The 24,736-nt window shown below is 38.5% G+C and overlaps 1 protein-coding gene across 1 annotated transcript; it reads left to right on the top strand.

The window, feature by feature from the left end:
* The first annotated feature begins 3,799 nt into the window (after positions 1-3,799).
* On the top strand, positions 3,800-8,157 carry LOC137295347 (glutamate receptor ionotropic, delta-1-like). The gene is made up of 5 exons (XM_067826661.1): positions 3,800-3,943; positions 4,406-4,576; positions 5,880-5,887; positions 6,893-6,980; positions 7,828-8,157. The coding sequence occupies exons 1-5, from the start codon at positions 3,800-3,802 to the stop codon at positions 8,155-8,157; spliced, it is 741 nt and encodes a 246-aa protein (XP_067682762.1).
* Positions 8,158-24,736: the final 16,579 nt, after the last annotated feature.

Genomic DNA, 24,736 nt, shown 5'->3' with positions numbered 1-24,736 from the left:
AAATGATACTGCATATGAGTGGCGAAGCGTCTAAAGAAAGTGAAGTTGAAATTTTGGTCCACCTGAATTCCCTTTATTACTCACATCAGATTAGGCGCAGTTCAGTGCTGAATGTTCATTTGGTTCATTGTGGCTCTGTACCATGCAGGAAGCAAAAGTGATGTTATTCCCAATGGATCCTAGTATGGTGATTCACCTTCAGTTGTTGGCTATAAATAACCCATTTTCACTTTGTATTGCTCAAAAATATTTTTCTGTCTTTAAATATATATGCTAATTTTAAATCAACATGTGAGAACTAGTTTTAGTCACGATATGGATGTTATGTTCCCAATATGACTTTAATCTTAACTCACTTTATTTGATTTTCTCAGATCCTTGTTTATACCGTGCTGCTCCAAAGCATACTCTGTTGTCTATGCAAATTTCTTAGTGCAGAGGAATACACCACACTTACATCCAGTTCGCACCAAATCGCTGACTATTTTTGATCAGTTGGTCCGAGACATACGTTGTGCACACTTGAACGTACCGATCTGGTGTAGTCTTGACTCCCTGATCTACCAGTCTTTCGGCCATGTCGCCCGGTGTCCACCTGAATTAACTTAGCAAACATTTGCTAAATGTTAATTATACATTAGAATGTAGCAAACAATGATGATGGCAATGAGACTCGCATTTAGTGGACCACGGTTTGCAAAGTCTGAGCCCAGTGAGAAGATCAGGTATTTACCAAACGTAGGAAATCCATTTTATCACAAAGCTACTTGGCTGTTAAGAACATGGATGTATAATTAGGGTTGGGATTTTCTAACAACGGTAATAACGTGGTTCGTGCTATTTTCTTACCATTAATTGTCATGAAAACATACGCTGTCGAAAACAGGTTCACTGTGTACAGATTATTGATATAGTTTGCTGTGACTGTTGATCAATGCTGTTCGTCCAGCCGGATACATCATTTCCTAACATTTACACCTGAGTGGACACACAGTAAATCGTTAAATCGCGTAAACGCAACGGAGGCTGATAATTGCTGGCTTCTAACTTAAGAACTGTTTGCATACGTTGTATCCGTAGAATACAGCTTAGATGTATGTTGTGGTTTACTGGAACAAGACGGCTATGCTGCTTCTGTTACTTGGGTCAGCGTTTGGTCCAGCATTGTCTCTTGGTGAGTTTTACCTTAACGTTATTAAATTTGTGCTGGCAGTTTGCGTGCCTTAAGCTTTGTTAGTATTTATCATTGGCTCTGTTTTTGACATATAATCCAAGATTAAGCAGTAAGTCCACTGCAATATATTGGCATTATTGTTCGAATTTCGTGTGTTTGTATATGTCGATTAAATGTCATGGTGATATGTTCACGTAAAACTACCTTCAAATATCGTCTGCTATGAGATAAAATAATATGATGATATACTCCAGAGTTTTAAAGATAGCAATGACCTTGTGCATAAAATACCACCTCATTTTCAGACGTCCAAAGTGTTAGATGCTCTTTACTGTCCGGTCAGGTTCTCTCTTTGTTAAGAGCTAATGGGGTAGCCTAGTGCTTAAAGTGTATGATCGTCAAGCCCATCACCAGGACTCAATTCCTCACATGCTAAACCCACTCTTTGTTACGTGTATATTTCATCACCGGTAACGAAGGATAACATGTACTTGCATTTAAATTTGATCTGAAATATGTTATATACGTCTTTGCTGGTCACAAACATGCTAAAGGTACTCCACTGTACTCCAAACGAAAAGCCCAAATAACACATTCAAAATGGTTCTTTCCGTATAAACAATAGAATTCCACATATTGCTTTGAATTTGAGTTGTGCACGAATGTTCAGTGGGCTTGACCATTCTGTCACCCTTGCAAACAATATGGATTATACTTCAAGACTATTGGTAAATCAATATATTCCGACTCTCTTTCTTGCCTTCAGGCTATTAACAATATTTCTTGTAAACATCCACTTTTAATTGAAATTATTGAACTGTATAATACTCTTGCTACTGGCCAATACGACATCGTCTTTTGTTAGTTACCCAGTCACGTAGGTATTTCTGGGAATGTGATACCACTTCTTCTTCCATAGACTGATTACAAAGCGAGCATTAGAACCTACATCCGTGATCTGTTGCAGAAGAAGTGGGACACCCAAGTAGGTGTCAATAAATTACATGAAATAAAACCGTATATTGGCTACACCTACTTGGGCTGTCAGTCCAGATTTGAAGAGGTTATCTCAAGACGATGTCGTATTGGCCATACTAGATATACTCATGTGCACCTGTTAAAAGGTGAGGATCCTCCGTTTTGTATCCTGCTTGACTGTGTTGAATTCTCCATCACAAGGGATAAATATTTCAATGTCAAAACTGTCAAGGATCTTTTTAACACTGTTAATTCTCATTTAATCATTGTTTTTTTAAAGACAATTGATTTCTTGATTGAATTATGAATAGTATGTGCTGTAAATAGTTGTATTTTAATTATTGGTAGTTTAGATTTGTAACTAGAATTGTTAGTGGCTGTACCCTCAAAGGGGGTTGAAGTATTGTAAAATTATTGTCCTCCTTAGAGGGCACGTAAGTCCAAAAACATTCGATGTAAATTTCAATCTACCAGGTTTTTAATCGTAGTATTCTTGTTGTTTCAATTTTGGCTAGCATTTTGTACACTTGCCAGCAGCTGAAGGGAGGATGTAAACCCAGCTAGGGTCCATGCAGGTAGCAAAGGTACTGTAAGTCCCCATGGTCCCTAGTGTGGTGATCAACCTTCTGTTGTTGGCGACCTATAGCCTTTTCATATATTGTATTGTCTAAATAGTGATATTGGTTTTAACTTTTCATGCTGGTCCTCGTCACGATATGGCTGAGATATTGCCGATGTGACGTTAAATATTAACACACTCACTCACTCACTCACTCAGTCAAGACTATTGGCCAAAGAAGGCAAAGTTTCAAGCGTGTTCAAAGTACACGTGTCCATCACGTTGCAATGATAATGCCAACAGTCCTGGAAATGTCTGAAAATCAAACCTGACACCATGGGATGAGGTTTGACAGAGGGGGACTTGTGATGCAGGCATCCAACACGAGATGTTTGTTTCAGACATACCACTATTAGCAGCATGGCGTGTTCCCGGTTGGAATGTTCTCGGTTGGTTGTTCAGTATGTTGTAACTGAAATTATACTTTACTTACATAAATGGCCAATCATTCTTCTGGTGTCTAGTATTAAAAGTCACCATCGGAACTTGGTACTGTTGTTCCAAATATTGATCTACTATTGTCATGAACCTGCTCAGCAATGAATGCAAAATATATTTATATGACATAAAGAAGTTCATGTGAATTATTTCAGCATTTTGTGTCCTTCTAATGCAATGTCTCTGTGCAGACATCATAATGAGGGCATTCTGCACCATTCTGTCACCAGAAGCCTGGAAGACATACACGGTCATAACTACTGCAGGTGGGTAACAGAGACCAAACGGTCGACTAAATGGTGTCAAACCATATCCATATATTGTAAATCTATGAAAGTGATATTTTGAAATATTTTGTAATTACCTGTTTCTTTCATGTCTTTTAATGATAAAATAAGCTAGCAACTGAAAACATTCTTACATGTATTCTGTCTTAACGAAATATCCCCCGACCCTCACCATATGTCCCAGGATGATAGTGCCGTTCTAGTTCAGATGGTGTGATTGAAATGAATAGGTTTTGGCAGATGATACCTTTTTCAGAGAGAGGTCATATCCCTTGCGATACTACGTCTTTGCCCTCTACAGCAATGGTTTTCACAGTTCATGATCAGAATGGCGAGAACGGGACTGGAAACTTCGACCTTCAGAACATCTACATGCTACATCAGCAGAAATACGTCAACCTCCTTGTGATGTGTTCCGCTAACTGTATCATTGATCTCCTGCGCCAGGTACAATACGTCTTATAAGTTTCCAAATGTTTTTTGAAGTGTTTATTTTTTATCATGTTGCCTGGGAGATGAAGTCAAACAAAGAATTATAATCATGGTATTCGGTGATGATTCTGAACCAGCAATGTACACCTATTGGTGAAAATGAAAAATGGAAGGCAATATGTGCATTAAACATCACATACATAATTTCGGAGACATCGCATGAATCTGTTGTAGAATCACCTCATTGAATTTACACAAGGAACGAAAAGAAAATACATTATCATACAGACGGGTAAATGTCATAGACCAACATGATTTTATGTACGAGCCGTTGCAGTTATTTGTATTTGTGACAATCAAGTAATCTCAGATAATCATGGGATACGAAATTTAGACAAGCAGTCATCCCAGAGGGCTTCCAATGTGGTATCCTTCATACGAATCTATTTCTATATCAGTTTCTAAATCGTTGCTTAGGCCCATCTGGAGGAGACAGACGTGGTAAAGGAAGAGAAACGGGTGGTGTCCAGATGGCTGGTCATACCTACTTCAGGGGCTGTGAAGGACATCGCGACAACTCGTGAGACCATTAAGACAACTCATTTGATCATTTTGGAGGCAATCACCATCCGCCATTTTTCTTCTCATGTGAGCATGAGTGGGATGAAGAATTTGAATACACGCGGGAGATAAAAGACCCCTTGAATGGCTCATCAGGTCTTAGTGATATCATACATGGCTTTATTTACGTAATTAAAAGGTAACGAGTAAAATTAAATAAAATGAAATAAATTATTACATATCTACAGCCTCAGTGGGTAAACAAAAATAGAGGCACCCAAAAGTATACATTGTATTCTATCATTATGCTAGCCAGCCTTACAAGGGTACAAGAGGGCACTACAATAGTACAGCGGTAACACAGTGGTACGCAACCCATTGGTAGCAATAATACACCAGTGCTACTAATACTACAGTAGTGCAAATGGTATGCCCTCCAGTGGTACAAACCGTACTCCAATGGTACAAATAGTACACAAATGGTACCAATCCAATGAAAGGGTGGTGAAATTACTATGACCAGCCTGCAGATACTCATAGGCAGTACACCTGCATGTGTAACAAACAACCAAAGACTCAATAACAGCAGTATGCCATAGTACAGGGAGAGATGTGTGGTGTGTGTGTGTCTCTCTCTCTCTCTCTCTCTCTGTCTCTCTGTGGTGTGTCTGTGTGTGTGTGTGTGTGTGTGTGTGCGTATGAGTGTGTGTCGGGTGGGCACATCTGTAATGGCGAGGAGTCACAGAGAAGAAAGATTGAGCCCGAAAGCAGTTACCCCTTTTAACCAAAAGATTGAATAAAACTATTCAACAGGAAGAGTTCTCGAGTTTTGCCATTTTCCACACCCCGTTTACTCACATTATAACCTTACAATGAATGTTTAGGTGAACACTGAAATAGAATAGAGAGACTAAATATTTTATCCTATAAATAAAAATGAAAATAAGTGATTATTTACAGATCGCTGTCAAATAGCTGGAATATGTCTGAATGAGGGGTGAAATATCATACATGCTAACAAGAGTAATATGTTTAGAGACTAACCCTTGCCACGTGAAGATGCCATGATATTATAAAGCAAATCAGTATTTCGTGTGTTTGATTATATTACTGTTCGTGTTCAAGAATCTAATACTTTACATCTCATTTTGAACGTGAGCTGCTCTAGCATGGATTGGGTATACGTAGAGAATGTTGACTTCCTTCTTGCAGGGTATGTCGAGAGGGAATTTATTCTCCTTTGCTGATCTTTATTGGGTGAATGGAACCAAGGACATCAGAAAATTACATGGTTTAGGCGCTTTAAGAAACAAGGAATGGTCGACGATTGAGAACACTTTATACCCTAAAGACAAACATGGATTCCATAACAAATTGCTAACTGTTGCAGTGTTGGAGGTAAGTAGAGATATTTCAATAATGTAAGTGCTTAGTCCGAATCGTAGTATTTCGAAATTGACAATATATATATACTCAATTCTAACTAGGTTCTTCTGTAGCATTTCTCACACGTGCCGGGAACTAAATGTAGTCAAAATGTCGAAACCACTTTTCACTGTGTGTTAAACTCCAGAATGTCTATCAACCAACAAAAAACTACTATGAAGTAGCAGGGGCGTCATGACACCTAACATCTCATATTGACCATGAGCTTCTCGTGCGTACATTGGGTGGAGAATGTTCACTTCCTTCTTTCAGAATATGTCAAGTGGGGATTTGTTCTCCTTTGTTGACCTTTATTGGGTGAACGGAACCGAGGACAAAAGGGAGTTACATTCTTTAGGCGCCCTAAGAAACAAGGATTGGTCGACGATTGAGAACACTTTATACCCTAAAGACAAACATGGATTCCATAACAAATCGCTCACTGTTGTAGTGTTGAAGGTAGGTGTAACCTGATTTAATTAAGTGCCTGGTACGTATCATAGTATAGACTGGTTTAAAAAACACCAATCAAGCAATTGCTTGCGAGGTTCGCTTTGGGTTCCCTCAAAGAAATATTCCAACAAAGTAAAATACTTTACTTGAATTTAATCAATGGTTTATTATATTGCACGTTATCTTAACAATGTTTCAAGAGTCCGCCGTTTGTGATCAGAAGAAAGATGAATGATTCCTACATCTACAGCGGAGTTTGCATAGATCTGCTACACGAACTAGCAAGGAGGCTCTATTTCAGGTACATGTCCTCTTGGTATAGCCTACCAACAGATTTTGAAGACTTGAGTCAAAAGATTAGCGAAACATACGTTTGTGTATGTTTTTTTTCTCTTGTAAAGGTTATAGTTATCATACTTCTGTTGCTTGAAAAAAAAAAAAACCCAAAAAACCCCCCCAAAACATCAGTCCTAAGCACCTGTTGTTACTTTAGTAAAATCCACATTTATGATTGTGAATCCTCAGTTTCACCATTGTGGAGCCAGAAGATGGCGAATGGGGGAATCTGGTCGAGGGCAGATGGACTGGTCTGGTTGGACAGCTTGTTGAAAAGGTAGAGTATAAACGATATATATTTCACGACACTATATCTTTCCAAACAATGTATACAAATTATCAGTTACGTTTTGCAGGAATATGTTGCTATTTCGCCTATTAGACAACTTTTCATGCATAGCGAAACATAACCGATTGAGACAATGAGCTGCTTTTCAGTCGATCCGAATTTTCACGTGTGAAAATGAAAATAGACACCACAAACAACTCTGGTTATACTGAATTTCAATTCCTTGTTTAATAAGAAAACGGTATTTACGAATGAATTTTAATATTTTAAACTTTAACGACACCGTATTTCTATATTTTATATTGAGCTTTAGGCAGCATACCGTAACTAAGGAATCACAGACTGAGGTCATGAAATGATTCACAATGCATGTGGCTCACTGGTTACACCTACTATGTGTTTTTTGCGCTTATTCATAGTAGTTCTGTACTGCTCAATGAGATTAATGTCATATCAATTCCGTACCACACGACCACAGTTTTCTAGCTGTAGAGCCTCGTTTTGAGATCTCCACGATTTCCAGGTTTCCAATTATCAGAGTTGGCTGTACAACAGGGCACGCTGTAGGACGTGTTTTTTTTGCAAGGATTAGACGGAGCGTAGTCTTGCAATATACAAATGCTTAGACGTATCAACTCATACTGATTAATATTTGCATATCCACTTAATTGAATTAGTCTAAAAAAATTGAGCTGGTGATTGCATTCAGTTGCGCAGTAGGACGGAACACAGTAAACAGCTGTTCTGTAAGCAATGTTTTCACTTGAGATGTAATGAATGTTTCTAACCACTTGATTTTCTCTGATTCCTGCATGTTTTATTTACATTTTTGCAGAGAGCAGATTTGGTTGTTGCTCCTATTGTAGTCACCAAACCACGAGAGGAAGTTATGGACTTCACTATTCCGTACTTTTACGTCAAAACGGGCATCATCATAAAGACGCCACCAGCAACGACTTTGTTCACGCTTATCTCCCCTTTCCACTACAAGGTGCACGTGTGTTTAGCCATAGCACTCGTCTTGTCAACGACTTTCGTACTGATCATGGAAGTGGTGACTGCAAAATGTTTTCTGCACAGGCCAGCTGACAACCTGAGACGTTACGGAGACGCTGCCTTTCACGTCTTTGGTTCTCTCGTGAATCAGGGTTTGTACTGTGCTTGATATATTACCATAACAACATATGAAATATACATAATTAAGACACATGTAAAATTTATGTGGAACCATTTTTTCAAAGATGAATTTATGGCACGTTGTAACATGGAAATACTTTCACTGAAAACGTGTGTGCTGTCCTCGATTATTTCCCTAGTATTTAGCAAGTCTTAGACAAATTTGAAATAAAACTACGTACTTCGCAATCATTGTGACTGAAGTATTTAGTTTCAAAAACTTTCTGTAACTATTAAGGAAGTGATTACATACCATCGATGACGTCATCGCGCCTCCTACTGAGTGCCTGGCTGCTGTTCACGGTCATCCTCGCAGCGACGTACAAGGGGAATCTGATAGCATCCATTACTAGCGGGAAGCAGAAACTTCCCTTTTCTACCCTTGCAGAGTTGGCTCAGCAGGAAACGTATACCTGGGGCTTCGACGGGGGATCGAACTACCTTTCTCTTTTCAGGGTAAGGGCTTACACCTTATATCAGATCGCACTGCTCTTGTGTTCGAATCTTAGATGCTACCGTCTCTTAGCTCAGTCATCACAAGACGCGGGTATGTGGTTTAGTCCATGGCACGCGCTACTAGTCTTTTCACACCATGTTCAGCGTTATCTGAGAAAATTATTGTGGCTTCAAAAAGAACAGTCTATCAAATATATACACGTTATGTACAGTCAGGTTGCGAAATCAGTCATTTCGTGAAATGACATAAAGGGTCAGCCATTTCGCGTCTTCTTAATCAATATATTTCAGTCATGTCATGGTAATTCATTTTAACTATAAGTGGTGGACGGGGGTTTGTGAGGTGTGATTGCTCTGGACACCTGTCAAACAAACATGTATAAATGGTCCAAAGTGAAGCTAAAGTGCAACAGTGCATGCAACAGTGCATTAACTGTTAGTGACAATAAGTGATGTTGAAATTGTGATCCACTTTTTTAGACCAAGCTATTAAGTGAAATTTCATGAAATGACTGAAGTGTATCGATTGTTGTCACACAAAATAACGCGAAATGGCTGACCCTAAATTCCGCAGGGCTGGGAGCAGGCGAGCAATCCGACGTCCACTCCTCACAAATGAGCATCGCCATGCCCGTTTAGCCTGAGCCTGAGAAGGATCCACTGTTCCGATGAAAACAGATTTTTGCTGTAACATGCAGAAGGGTTGGCACGAGTTTGGATGCAGAGAGACAAGACATGTGATCAAAGGAAAACTCAAGCTGATGTCCCAATGTGATGTCATGGTGTTAGGGTGTTGTTCATATGGCTATAAAACTGGCCTCATAACATTTCCCGGGAACTGAATGGACAAAGGTACAAGAGCTTGATCCTGGCCGGTGCGATTGTGTCTCATTTGTTAATCATGCACGTCACACGCACGGCACACGCCCAGTCTTCATGGACAATAATTTCGGATCGCATCGTGCTCAAAATGCATGATGAGTGACAGCAGATCTCCCAGTAGAGAATCACTCCTACGTCTGATGTCCAGCATGCGACAACGTGTCTAAAATGTTATTCACGTGCAGGCGGTTACGCAAGACAGTGAGTTAATCAGTCTTTGTGGACCTTACTTGTGTGTTCAACGTTAAGGAAATGTGAACTTAGTTGTGTGTCCGCAAGTAACATCTGCAGATATAATAACTGGTACAAAGGAGAAGTTAAAAAGGACAGCTTGAAAAAATGTGTCCTTCACAAGCTTCAAATCTTTAGAAAGCTTTACAGAGTTTTGTTGATTTGTTAATATGTTTAGAAAATGAAAACCCAGTCTTTCACTATACCCCGAGACATAGCTGTGAAAATGGATCACTGAAAAGATGTGATGACACCAGATGTTCGGTTACCGATAGCACCCGATAGTTACGAAAACGCTGTGAATTCCCAGGACTCCAATCTAAGCGACTACCAGGCCATATGGCAGGGAATCCAGAACAACAGGCATGAGGACCCAGATGTGTTGACCGTCGATAATGACCTACACCTGCGTAGAGTACTGCAAAGCCGCTATGCATACATTGGGGATGAAACCTTGTTCGAGCTATGGAAAGGCAAGAGCTGTGACTTGCAAATGGTGGAACAACAGTTTGACATATTGCAGTTTGCTCTTGGTTTGCCCAAGAACAGTGCAAACACCAAGGTCTTTTCAAATGAGTAAGTAATGGCATTTCAATGTTTTTCTTGTACTTGTCCATTGATATATTTATTCAAGATTATTTAGTTTATGTTTTATACAGATCTGGATATGTCATGAAGACATGAATTACTCTGCTGGAAGAATAATAAAATTAAAGTCCATATGCTTGTAAGGGCAAATGATAGCAACACAACCGTTTCCAGTAAGCCTCAGACACACGCACGATGGTGTTCTAAAATAGTGCGACGTGAATTGCCAGTAATGACACCAGGTGTGCGTGAAGGCAGAACCATGTATACCGATAAGAAAGATGGAACTCTAGATCTCTTCAGACAGTGTTTGTCAACATAAAAATTTGTGCATTTCAATAGTTAAAAGTTCTTGTGTAGTCGACAGCTACATTTCCAAGATCCAGAGTTGTTTGGTGTATTGACACAACGTAATGCTATCTTAGTGGTTGAATGTGTAGTCTTGTGAGACATTTCTTTTTGATATCACCATGCTCGCAGCATGCACTTCAGCGACGATTGGATGGGGGTATGTTGATATACATTTTGGAATTAGTTAATTGCCTGTTTAAGTTACGAGGGGATGTCAATAAGTTTTGAGCTTTGAGCATTTTTCATACCCAGGTGTCACAGCCTATGGTACGACATTGAACCTTGGGGTGTAGCTGATGTGATATATAAGTTTTGGTATCCTGCTCTAAGAAGTTATTGAACAGCTCACACTGACAGAAAGAGACCCCCCTCACGGCAGTGAAAATGAATAAAATTGAGTATAGAGCAGTCATTAAGTTTTTAGTTCTTGAAGGAAATTTGGCGAAGAACATTGAAGAAAGGCTTCCAGCAGTTTATGGGAAGCCTTCCCCTTCATCTGCTACCATCAAACGATGGGTCAATGAATTTAAGCAAGGTAGAGAGAGTCTTGAAGATGGCCCCCGTCCAGGTCGCCCAACAACAATCACTACTTAGGAAAACATTGACAGAGTGCATAGACTTGTACTGGAAAATCGTCGAATAACACTCCACGAGTTAGAGGAGACCACAGGCATTTCACATGGATCCATCGAGACAATTTTTCATGAAGATCTCGTCATGTCTAAGGTGTGCGCAAGATGGGTGCCAAGAATGCTTACAGATGAAATGAAGCAAACAAGGGTCACCATAAGCAACTCCATGCTAACCAGATACACCAAGAATCCAGAAGATTTTCACTTTAGGCTAGTAACCTGTGATGAAACCTGGATCCACCACTATGATCCTGAGAGCAAACAAGAATCCATGGAATGGAAACATGTCACTTCTCCCTGGACCAAAAAGTTCAAAGCCTCCAGATCAGTGCAGAAGGCAAAGGCGACAGTCTTTTGGGATAGCAAAGGCGTCATCCACATAGATTACTTACCAAAAGGAAGAACAATGAATGGATAATATTACGCTAACTTGTTGAGGCAAGTGCGACAGTCAATCAAGGGGTGGCGCCGGGGCAAGATCAGACGTGGTATTCTTCTACATCAAGACAATGCTCCAGTACACACCTCTCGCGTTGCAGCCCAGGAATGCTCGTACAAAATCTTGCCGCATACCCCCTACTCTCCAGACCTGGCATCAAGTAATTACCATCTGTTCCCAAATCTCAAGAAACACTTGCGTGGTCGTATATTTCAGGATGATCATAAGCTTATTGCTGCTACTGAGGCTTGGTTTGAGGACCAAAATGGCGCCTTTTACAGAGATGGCATCAGCGCCTGGCAGAAAAGATGGAACAAGTGTCTTGACTCACAAGGGGGCTATGTTAAAAAATAAATGTGGTTCAAAACAATATTTTGTGTTTTTCTATGCAAGGCTCAAAACTTATTGACATCCCCTCGTACATGAACGAGTGAATGGCATATTTCCGTTTTGTGACGTTAGTTGTGTCAGTTAATACCAGTATAAAAGAGAAATATTTGCATCGTTGTGAGTTATGATCGGATGTAAGCCCTATTCCTCTCTGTGTAAATCAAGGTAGCCCACTGTGTTTTTACGTTTAAATATCTGTATCCAAATTGGTTACATGACCACAAAAATCCAGCATTACAACTGTTTCAGCCGGTTACAAAGCGGCATGCACTAGTGCGTGTGATCTTTTTCGTTTTGGAAAAAAAAACACTCATTATCATTATGTATTTTGTCTAATTAATGCCTAAAACCACTCTTTGAATACCAGTGGCGAAATCAGTAATCAATGAGAAGCCAGGTATCAAGATCACTGCGAACGGCATTCCAACAAACAAACTTCGAAACCTGTCGTACATCAGCGGCTCTGATCTCAGCATGTATGGCCGACATAACATTTTGACAGGCAATATAGACAACATTGTCTACCCAAAATCGCCCCCACACCTCCCCTAAACCACCACCACACACGCACAAACACTCACACATACCCGGGTGCAATGATAAAATACATGCTCTTGCCTCTATTTTCAGGGTGCACGTCATATTTGAAAGTGGTCTCCCACGCTTATGGTACAATAGATGGAAGCCCAAAGTCCGGTGTGAGATACAGAAGAGACGACCCTATAGTGTTGACTTACTGGCATTACAAAGTCTCTTCTACTTGGCTGGTTTGGGTGTTGCCCTGGCTGTGATCGTACTTATCGCTGAAACCCTGCATACAAGAAAATGCAAAATGACGAGAGGCACAGAAACTCATTTTACTCGATAGAGTGGTGAGATTGAGCTTTGGTATCTGTCTCACGTCCCTTCAGATTGTGTGTACTACTGTACACAGAAAAGGGCGAGAGAAGAAATTCACAGATCAATGTAGCGAACTGACATTGAAATATTATTGTAGGCGTTGGTGGGAGAAGTCATGTATGGCGATCAATCTGCTCAGTAAAGCAGAACTAGCGCCGCCATGTAATAAGCATCAGGCCTACCATACAAATTCATCCAAACTAAACACATATACACCAAAACAGAACAAACAAAAAATGGGAAAATAAACAATTAGATTTCCGTTACAGAGCGTGTGTTGCGGTTTCAGAGGATATTGTTGCACATTTGGAAGTTTATTTTCCTATATTGGTGATCTTTGTTCGGTTTTTGTATATGAGGTTAGTTTTGATGATTTGTCCACTGTTAGTATGGTAGGCCTGAGCAACCCTACTCTGAACTCAAATGGCTGATCAACGTACATGCATCACTGTATAGTTCTTTCTAAATTCTTCCGATTCGATATACTTTTATGTATTTACTTCATCTGCATTTGATAATTCCACAAAACTTATGATTTCATGTCTTACGCTAAAATGTCTTTTGTGCTTATTCATAATAATTCGTGTGATGTTGACCTTCAATCGAATATGTTGACAAAATGAAAACACAAGGTCTGTAACAACTATAACAAATACAGGAAACATTTATCTTTCTTATATTTTATTAATGTGTTCACTTACAACAAATCGTTTTGACGGTCATGTTCACCGTTACTGTATTAACATTTCGATAATATGGTGCCAGTGCGCCACCATATTCGTGCTCTTTCATTGACGAAAATAATTGGGTTAAAAACGTTATGAATATCTGTTTTGAAATCGGTTCAATTAGGCTTCTGTACATGTCAGCAGCGTGTTTGTACTACAAATAGGACTGAGACAAGTATACATAATTATGCATACATAATTGTTCAAGCCAAATAATTACATGAAATTGTGTAAAAAAGCATTTAGAAGCCTCAAATGGGTGATATGCACAGCGGAACAACGTTTAATTTACCATGAGTTCTCGCGCAGTCTTTTTATATACAGTGGAATCTGTCCAAACCGGCACTCACTGGAATTGAATAAATACTCTGGTTTAGACAATGTGCCGGATAGTAGAGCTGGTGATAAATGAACAAGACACGGATGGACAGATTTGACACCTTCCACTCAGAGGGACTCTTGACAAAAACAACAATCATTGTTTAGATAGATATGTCCGCTGCAAGAATAACAAAAGTAAAATTGTTATGTGTCTATACTTGAAATAAGTTTATAAAGGACATTGGCGTGGCACCATCAATAAACAATGACATGTGATCTAATAAACAGTTGTATTCTATAATTAAGTAAGTTCACAGATCACTAGAAAAGAATTACAACAGCAACGCAAAAATAAATTGGCAGTACAAAATCAAAAATAGTGTTACGGTTAAAAATTTGCCGTGACAAAAGGTGTAAGAAATTTCCTCAGAATCGGCAAAAATATATAACACTGAGACGTTTTAAATGTTCAGTATATTTGTATTCAGCAAGAACAGCAAGATACAAAGCGACACACGAGGTTTCATATTCAATGCAAATGAGTCAAATCTACAGTGATGGGTCAGAATATTATGTCAAGTCACCGAAGTCTTGGTACGAGAGTGAGAAACAGTTATGCAATTATGCCAGGCAGTTTAGGCAGCGGTTATCTAGATCAACCGTTGACGGAGAGGCAGATATATACTCCAGTGGTCTGTATGTTTTTTCCGTGTCGACAACACGACAACTAGCCTATATATATAAAGTCAACATTTCCTGAAAGTCAAGCACATATGACCATCGCCATCAACGTGGAATCTACTAGCAGTCTCCCGGAAGTAACACAATATAATCCAAACATAAACTCAAAAGGAGGTAACTCTAAAGCACTTTCTGAAAGCCTGCTGCCAAAATACTAAAATTAGTGAACATTGCTGATACGAAATGTGACCCATAATAACTATCACTTAAAACACTAAACGTGACCCAGTAATGATTATTACTTAATTAATAATACAATTTAGAGAAAATACACTCTCGTAACAATAGTATAATAACATAATAACAGAAGTGAGTATAGCAATACTATAGGTTTTTAAAACATCCACCTCTCCGAAACAATGGTCAAGGCTACAAAATAGGGTTAGGCCTAGTATGCAGAGTGACGAATGATCCTCACACGGTTGCTGATTGCTAGTACCGTTATATAAGATACAGTCAAATTGTGAAATTAGTCGTTTCGTGAAATGATCAAGAGGGTAAGCCATTTCGCGTTATTTTGTGTAACAGTATTAATTGTAGTAACATATAAGGAGTGTTTCTTGAGGGAAGACCTTCATATCCATACACAGTTTCCAGCTACCCTCTAGACCATACAACACAGGTGTATCCTGCCATGAGCAGTGCAACTTTTAGTACCAGTTGTTTCTCCCAGTCCAAGTATCATAAAAAGGAAAGTCGCTGCCCTCTAATTCATGCTAGAGGGACATAGATCGTCAGATTCAAATGCAACGAGATTCTACAACCATCGCACAATTCATCTCCATCATCTTTATAGAAATCCTACGGGTATCCAACAGACATGTTTCCAGTGTTTCCAAACATATAGTTACTTGAAGGATACTGTGAGTGTCTGAAAATGGTAGCTTAAAATTTCTAGTGTGATTCACAAATTGTATTCAAGACGTCCAAAACACATTACTTGCATAAAAAGGGCTGGTGGTGTGGCGTTTTGACTGGAAAATGTCAGGTCTAACAAGTATGTCAAAAAGTGTCGCAATAAACATATGTTATGACATATGACTGATTTGACGGCATCAACGGCTATAATACTGGACGTAGTATATATGGTGTAGGGTGTGATCAATGGTTTTCCTTGGTTTGCATACCTCCCCATGAGTAAGCAATATTCCAGCAGTAAGCAGTGTTCACAAGGAAAATGTTTCATGTACCTAATCGTGGAATCAAACCAGGGCATTTAGCCTTACGAGCGAATTCTCTCACCACCGGGCTACTCCTGGTCAGTCACATTCGCCAATATAATAGACATACTGTGTACTCCAAAGGGAAACGTCTCCAGCTCAATCAACTGAATTATGAAATGGTTCAATATTAATTTGAGGGAAAAATTTCATTCATTCACAGTATAAAAATACGGTCTTTTTGTTGGGCTAATACTCCATGCTTCATACTTCTGTGGATTTCAGATTCGCAAACTGATCAAGAGTGCGTGAGTTAGCTAATATTTATCCTCACATCGGCAAATTTGCAGTCATATAGTGATGAGTGAGTGAGTGAGTTAATATTTAACGTCACATCGGCAATATTTCAATATTTCAGCCATATCGTGACGGGAACATAACACTGAAATGGAATATATGAGTATAATAAAAACCTGTCGACAAAGGACAGTAAAACAACTAGAATATCACAGAAAAGAATGTGAAACTAGTAATTATACCTAAAACAGTTTATCTTTAAAGGACAATACAATATAAAAATGAGCTATAGACTGCTAACAACTGAAGGTAAATAACCATACTAGGGACCATGGGGACTTACAGTACTTTTGCCACCTGCATGGACCCTAGCTGGATTTACAACATCCCCGCAGTCGTCATCAATTTGGGAAATGTAGCCATACAATAAAAATATTCTACGATTAAAAACCTGGAAATTTAGAATTTACTTTAAATGTTTATGAACTTGCGTACCCTCTCAGGAGGACAATAATTTTACAACACTTCAACCCCCTTTGAGGGTACAGCCACTAGCAATTCTAGTTACAAATCTAAACTACCAATAATAAAAATACATCTATTTACAGAACATATTATTCACAATTCAACCATAAAATCAATTTCTTTAAAAAAAGCAAACAATAATTAAATGAGAATTAACGTTTGTAAAAAGATCCTTAAGATGCTTCACCGTGACTCTCTCATCACAATGGATACAAAATGGAGGATCCTCACCTTTTAAAAGGTATGCATGAGTATATCTAGTACGGCCAATACGACATCATCGTAAAATAACCTCTTCAAATCTGGACTAACAGCTCAAGTAGGTGTAACCAATATACGGATTTATTTCATATAATTTATTTATACCTACTTGAGTGTCCCACTTCTTTTGCATCAGTTGCAAAACTTCTTTTTGCATAAGTTCTAATGCTCGCTTTGTAATCAGAGTATGGAATAAGAAGTGGTGTCACAGATTTGTTGAGTGCTGCCTTGTCAGAAAGATTGGCCATTGTGTTACCAGAAATCCCTACGTGGCTGGATAACCAACAGAAGATGATGTCGTATTGGCCAGTAGCAAGATTATTATACAATTCAATAATTTCAATTAAAAGTGGATGTTTACATGATAAATTTTTAATCGCCTGAAGACAAGAAAGAGTCTGAATAGATTATACATATTGTTTAAGTTTAGGGTGTCTTTCAATATATTTAAGAGCTGTTAATATGGCGTTAACTTCTGCTGTAAAAATAGAACTATTATTTGGTAATCTAGAAGATATTGTTCTGGATCCAATGACAATGGCATAAGCCACTGCGCCACCGTCCTTGGACCCATCTGTAAATAAGGATTTATAAATGCTAGATTTCTGTTAAACTTTCAATTGATTATATTCTTGTTTATACTGTAATCATTCGTTTCTGATTTTTAAAATGTAGTTAATGTTAGGTAAACTTATGGCCTAACCAACTGCCAAGGAGGAGAAGAAAGAAGACGGGAGGGAGCTATGTTTTCCAGCTCAATGCCGGCTGAAGAAGGAAATGGTTTAATTCTGTGTCCTAAAGGTGGTACAAGAGAAGACTTCTTGTCGTACAAATCCTCATCAAGAGGATTGAACACACAGTTATATGCAAGGTTAGATTCATTAGAGTGTAATTTAGTAATGTATTGTAAGGATAAATTAATACGATGTTGTGTAAGAGATGGTTCATCGGCCTCAACGCAGAGACTGTCAATAGGTAAAGTTCTTAGACCTTGGTGATGGACAGAATCTAATACTTTCAGGTTGCTTTTGCACGCTCCACCGTATACGATGGAGCCATAATCAGGTTTGTGAGCGGAGTAGTGATCTATATAAGTGAAGGAGGGTAGTCTGAATTAGAAACAACCTTTAATAAATCGAGTGCCTTCAAGCATTTGGCTTTTAGGGATTTAATATGGGTACAAAAGGTCAAATGTGAATCAAAAATAAGTCCCAAGAACTTAGCCTCCATGACAGCTGTGATAGGGGTGCCACTTAGAAATAGTTCTGGGTCTTTATGAGGTTTATATTTACGGCAGAAGTGCATACAATTGGTCTGAAGCCATTTTCAAGACACCATTTATCTATTTTGTTTAAACACAGCTGCAGTTGCCGTTCAATAGTACTAAAAAGTGTGACTGACAAAATACTGCCTTGTGGAACACCCTGATCCTGATTGTAATGATCAGACAGGGTAGGACCCACGCAGACTTGAACTTATCTTAAAAAGATGGCTATGAATTCAGGCAAACGACCTCGCAAACCAAAGTCATGTAAATCTCTCAAAATGCCATATTTCCAGGTTGTGTCATATGCCTTCTCATGATCAAAAAAGAGTTTTTTAATCAGCGCGTTTTTCACAAATGATTCCAAATGCACTTAGTGATCGACAGTACTTCTGTTTTTACGGAAACCACATTGCATATCTGTTATAAGGTTATTCGTTTCCAAGTACCAAACAAGTCGATTATTTATCATATGTTCCATGGTCTTGCAAACACGGCTAGTTAATGAAATCGGACGATAATTGGATGGATCCGTATGATCACGTCCAGGTTTAGGTATTGGTACTACTACACGCCACGAAGAAGGAAATTTCCCGGAAGTCCAAATACCATCAAAAATATATTACAGCGTCTCTAAACAGAATTCTGGTAAGTGCTTCAGGAGTTGATAATGTATGTTATCAACTCCTGTAGCCGTGTCATGAGCTTGATCAAGAGCAGTATGGAGTTCATGAATAGGAAATGTTTCATTATAATCTTCCCCATTATCAGAATTGAAATTAATAGTTTTCTTTTCTTGTTGTTTTTGATATTGCTGAAATTTAGGTATATAATTAGAAGAGGAAGGATGTTTAGCGAGAGTGAGAGTGAGTGAGTGAGTTAATATTTAACGTCACATCGGCAATATCTCAGCCATATCGTGACGAGAACATTTAAAACTGAAATGAAGTATATATATCTATTAAAACACCTGTCAACGAAGGACGGTAAAACAACTAGAATATCACAGATGAGAATATAAAACTAGTAACTATACCTAAAACAATTTATCTATAGAGGACAATACAAGATATAAATGGGCTATAGATTGCTAACAACTGAAAGTAGATCACCACACTAGGGACCATGGGGACTTACAGTACCTTTGCTACCTGCATGGACCCTAGCTGGATTTATATCATCCCCTCAGCCATCAGCAATTTGGGAAATCTAGCCATGCAAATAAAACGACACTTATGCTACGATTAAAAACGTGAAAGTTTGAATTTACTTTCAATGTTTGTGGACGTACCCTCTCAGGGGGACAATAGTTATACAGTACTTCAACCCCCTTTGAGGATACAGCCACTAACAAGCACAGTTACCAATTTAAACTTCCAATAATAAAATATTTATCTATTTACAATTCTGTCAATAAATCTAATTCTTTTAAAAATGCAATGATTAAATGAGAGCTTGTGTTATTAAAAAGATCCTTCAGAGTTCGTGAATGAAAATACTGATCCCTTGTGATGGAATACTCAGGATATGCTTGACTGTGATTCTTCCATCACAAGGGATACAAAACGGAGGATCCTCACCTTTAAGCAAATATTTATGTGTATATTTTGTGTGGCCAATACGACATCGCCGCAAAATAACCTCTTCAAATCTGGACTGACAACCCAAGTGGGTATACCCAATATATGGTTTCATTGCATGTAATGTATTTACACCCACTTGGGTGTCCCACTTCTTCTGCATCAGATCACGGATATACGATGTAATGGTAGCTTTATAATCAGTGTATGGAATAAGAAGTGGTGTCATAGATTTGTTGAGTGCTGCCTTAGCAGCAAGATCGGCCAAAGTCCAGGGCAGGTTACTACAGCGTTACTGTTGATGCATACATCCCCAATCCTCTGAGATGTTTCAAATGCCAGAAGTTTGGACATGGTGTGAAGACTTGCACATTGTCTGTTACATGTGCTCACTGTGCTGAGACTACTCATGTAACAGAAGATTGTGCAAGTAGCTCCAAAAAATGTGCCAACTGCAATGGAAATCATTCAGCATTTTCTAAGGATTGTCCCACTTGGAAAAAGCAGATGGAGATCAACAGGATTAAATACACTAATAATGTCAGTTTTGCTGAAGCCAAAAAGTTGATACAGTCAAGGGATACTAGTGAAGCTTATGCCTCCATCGCCAGAAAGCCATCAGAAATGACCAACAAAGAAAATACTTCTCAAGTCATTACCTTGTCACATGCCTGTCAAACAGACTTGACGTGGATAAACACAGACATTCCTAAAAATCTTTCTCCTGAGCAATCAACACAGACAGCAGATTTACTTCCTGATCAGCAGAACTTTTCTCAGCACCAATCTCCCGTTTCTCAACTTGGATCACAACCAGGGAAGAATGAGAAACAGACAGGTAAAACAAAGATCAAATCAAGATCAGACACTTCAAGACCAAATCGAGCTGCTAAAGGGTCAGACAAGATCAAATTATTTAATAAGTTTGGGTCACTAGAAGATATGGATGTGTCTGATAACATCCATCCTCGGGCACATAGCTTGTCGTCCTCTAAGAAGGTGCGGGGTAGATCCCCAATCAACCCACCATAGTTTTTTCCAAAAGTATAATACAATGAGGAGGACTAAGAAAATTACTGTAGAGGATTAAGGACTAATCTTATTGAACTACAGCTATTAGTCCAAGACGTTGCACCAGCAGCTTTCTGTTTACAGGAAACATACCTGAAACAGACAGATACTTTTAATTTACGTCAGTTTGATGCATACAATTATTTTTCCCCTTCGGGTGACAGGGCCACTGGAGGATCTTCAATCCTCGTTAAACAAGATGTTATCCATAGTTCTGTAGCTCTTAAAACTAACCTCCAGGCCGTTGCACTGAGACTTACTCTTCACGTTACTTTTACACTATGCTCTTTGTATATACCGCCTTCCTCAGCACTCCAACAGTCAGATCTGCAAGATCTCTACGATCAACTCCCAAAACCGTGTATCATAATGGGTGATCTCAATGGCCATAACCCGCTATGGGGTGGTACAAACACTAACTCAAAAGGTCAAATACAGGAAGATTTTATCTCCAATAATGACTTATGTTTATACAATGATGATTCAAGCACTTATCCTATGGTGCATAATTTAAATAAATTTAAGATTTTAAATGCTAAACAGAACAAACGCCAATCTTGGCAAAATTATGTATCCAAAATAAATTCTCGGACACCTATGTCCAAGGTATGGAACATGGTGCAGAAAATTAAAGGTAAAGGTACTAAATCTACTGTCCATCATCTTAAACATGGAGATCAATTACTTACTGATAAGTCAGATATTGCGAATAAACTGGGTGAAACTCTCGCTAAACATTCTTCCTCTTCGCATTATACACCTAAATTTCAGCAATATCAAAAACAACAAGAAAAGAAAATTATTAATTTCAATTCTGATAATGGGGAAGATTATAATGAAACGTTTTCTATTCATGAACTCCATACTGCTCTTGATCAAGCCCATGATACTGCTACAGGAGCTGATAACATCCATTATCAACTCTTGAAACATTTACCAGAATCCTGTCTGGAAACTCTCCTAAATATTTTTGATGATATTTGGACATCGGGTAACTTTCCTCCTTCGTGGCGTGATGCTATAGTGGTACCAACACCTAAACCTGGACGTGATCATACAGATCCATCCAATTATCGTCCGATTTCATTAACTAGCTGTGTTTGCAAGACCATGGAACGCATGATAAATAATCGACTTGTTTGGTACTTGGAAACAAATAATCTCATAACAGATATACAGTGTGGTTTCCGTAAAAACAGAAGTACTGTCGACCACTTAGTGCGACTGGAATCATTTGTTAAAAACGCACTAATTAATAAACAACATGCTGTGTCTATCTTTTTTGATCTTGAAAAAGCATATGACACCACCTGGAAATATGGTATTTTGAGAGATTTACATGACTTTGGTTTGCGAGGTCGTTTGCCTAAATTTATTGCCAACTTTTTAAATGACAGAAAATTCCAGGTCCGTGTGGGTTCTACCCTGTCTGACCATTACAATCAGGATCAGGGTGTTCCACAAGGCAGTATTCTGTCTGTCACTCTTTTTAGCATCAAGATCAACAGGTTATCAAAAGTTATAAACGATTCAATTGATGGATCGTTATTTGTGGATGATTTTAATATTTCTTGTCGTGGTAAAAATATGCATACCATTGAACGGCAACTACAGTTGTGTTTAAACAAGATTAATAAATGGTGTCTTGAAAACGGCTTTAAATTTTCTAAATCGAAAACTAACTGCATACATTTTTGTCGTAAATATAAACCACATAAAGACCCTGAACTGTCTCTAGATGGGACGCCCATTAAAGTTGTGAAGGAAGCCAAGTTCTTGGGTCTAATCTTTGATTCACATTTAACTTTTTTACCACATATTAAATCACTTAAAACTAAATGCCTGAAAGCACTTGACTTGTTGAAAGTTGTTTCAAATTCAAAATGGGGAGGGGATCAAGCTACCCTTCTCCATCTATATCGATCACTAGTTCGTTCTAAACTTGATTATGGCTCAATCGTTTACGGTGGAGCCTGCAAAAGCAATCTTAAACTTCTTGATCCTGTCCATCATCAAGGTCTGAGACTTTGTCTTGGATCTTTTAGAACTTCACCTATTGACAATCTCTGTGTTGAGGCTGATGAACCTTCTCTTGAGCAGCGCCGTATAAAGTTAGCTTTACAATACATTACTATTACCCTGCATATAACTGTATTTTCAATCCCCTTTATGAGGATTTATACAACAAAAAGTCTTCTCTTGTCCCGCCTCTGGGACGTAGAATTAAACCTTTTCTTTCTGCTGCTGGGATTCAGCTGGAAAACATAGCTCCCTCCCGTCTTCTTTCTTCTCCTCCCTGGCAGTTGGTCAGGCCTCAAGTAGACCTAACATTGACCACATTTAAAAAATCAGAGACTAATGAATTACAATATAAGCAAGAATATAATCAATTAAAACATAAATATAGCAATTATAAATCCTTATTTACAGATGGGTCCAAGGATGGTGGCGCTGTGGCTTGTGCCACTGTCATTGGATCCAGAACAATATCTTCTAGATTACCAGATAGTAGTTCTATTTTCACAGCTGAAGCTAACGCCATATTAACAGCTCTTAAATATATTCAAAGACACCCTAAACGTAAACAATATATAATCTATTCAGACTCTCTTTCTTGTCTCCAGGCGATTAAAAATTTATCATGTAAACATCCACTTTTAATTGACATTATTGAATTGTATCATAATCTTGCTACTGGCCAATACGACATCGTCTTCTGTTGGTTACCCAGCCATGTAGGCATTTCAGGGAACACAATGGCCGATCTTGCTGCCAAGGCAGCACTCAACAAATCTGTGACACCGCTTCTTATTCCCTACAGTGATTACAAAGCCACCATTAGATCTTATATCCGTGATCTGATGCAAAAGAAGTGGGACACCCAAGTGGGTATAAATAAATTACATGAGATAAAACCTTACATTGGTTATACCCACTTGTGTTGTCAGTCCAGATTTGAAGAGGTTATTTTAAGACGATGTCGTATTGGCCACACTAGATATACTCATTCATACCTGTTGAAAGGTGAGGATCCTCGATTTTGCATCCCTTGTGATGAGAGAGTCACGGTCAAGCATATTCTGCTTGACTGTGTTGAATTCTCCATCACAAGGGATAAATATTTTACAGTTAAAACAATGAAGGATCTTTTTAACAACGTTAATTCTCATTTTATTATAGGTTTTTAAGAGAAATTGATTTTTTGGGTGAATTTTGAATAGTATGTTTCTGTAAATAGATGCATTTTAATGATTGGTAGTTTGAATTAGTAACTTGAATTGTTGGTGGCTGTACCCTCAAAGGGGGTTGAAGTATTGTAAAATTATTGTCCTCCTGAGAGGGTACGTAAGTCGACAAACATTCACAGTAAATTTAAGTCTACCAGGTTTTTAATCGTAGTTTTCATGTTGTTTTAATTTTGGCTAACCTTTCGTACAATCGCCAGCAGCTGAGGGGATGATGTAAATCCAACTAGGGACCATGTAGGTAGCAAAGGTACTGTAAGTCCCCATGGTCCCTAGTGTGGTGATCTACCTTCACTTGTTGGCGATCTATAGTCTGTTTTCATTATGTATTGTCTAAATAGTGCTATTAGTTTTAACTTTCCATACTAGTTTTAATTAAAATTGTGATATGCTAGTTGTTTTAATGTCCTTCGTTGACAGATTTTTCCATATGCATATATTTAATTTAAATGTTCTCGTCACGATATGGCTGAGATATTGCCGATGTGACGTTAAACATTAACTCA

Source organism: Haliotis asinina, chromosome 8, assembly GCF_037392515.1.
Source record: "Haliotis asinina isolate JCU_RB_2024 chromosome 8, JCU_Hal_asi_v2, whole genome shotgun sequence".
In the NCBI taxonomy this organism is placed as follows: Eukaryota; Metazoa; Mollusca; class Gastropoda; order Lepetellida; family Haliotidae; genus Haliotis; species Haliotis asinina.
The sequence above is the reverse complement of the archived record's forward strand: the minus strand, read 5'-3'. Positions and strand labels throughout refer to the sequence as shown.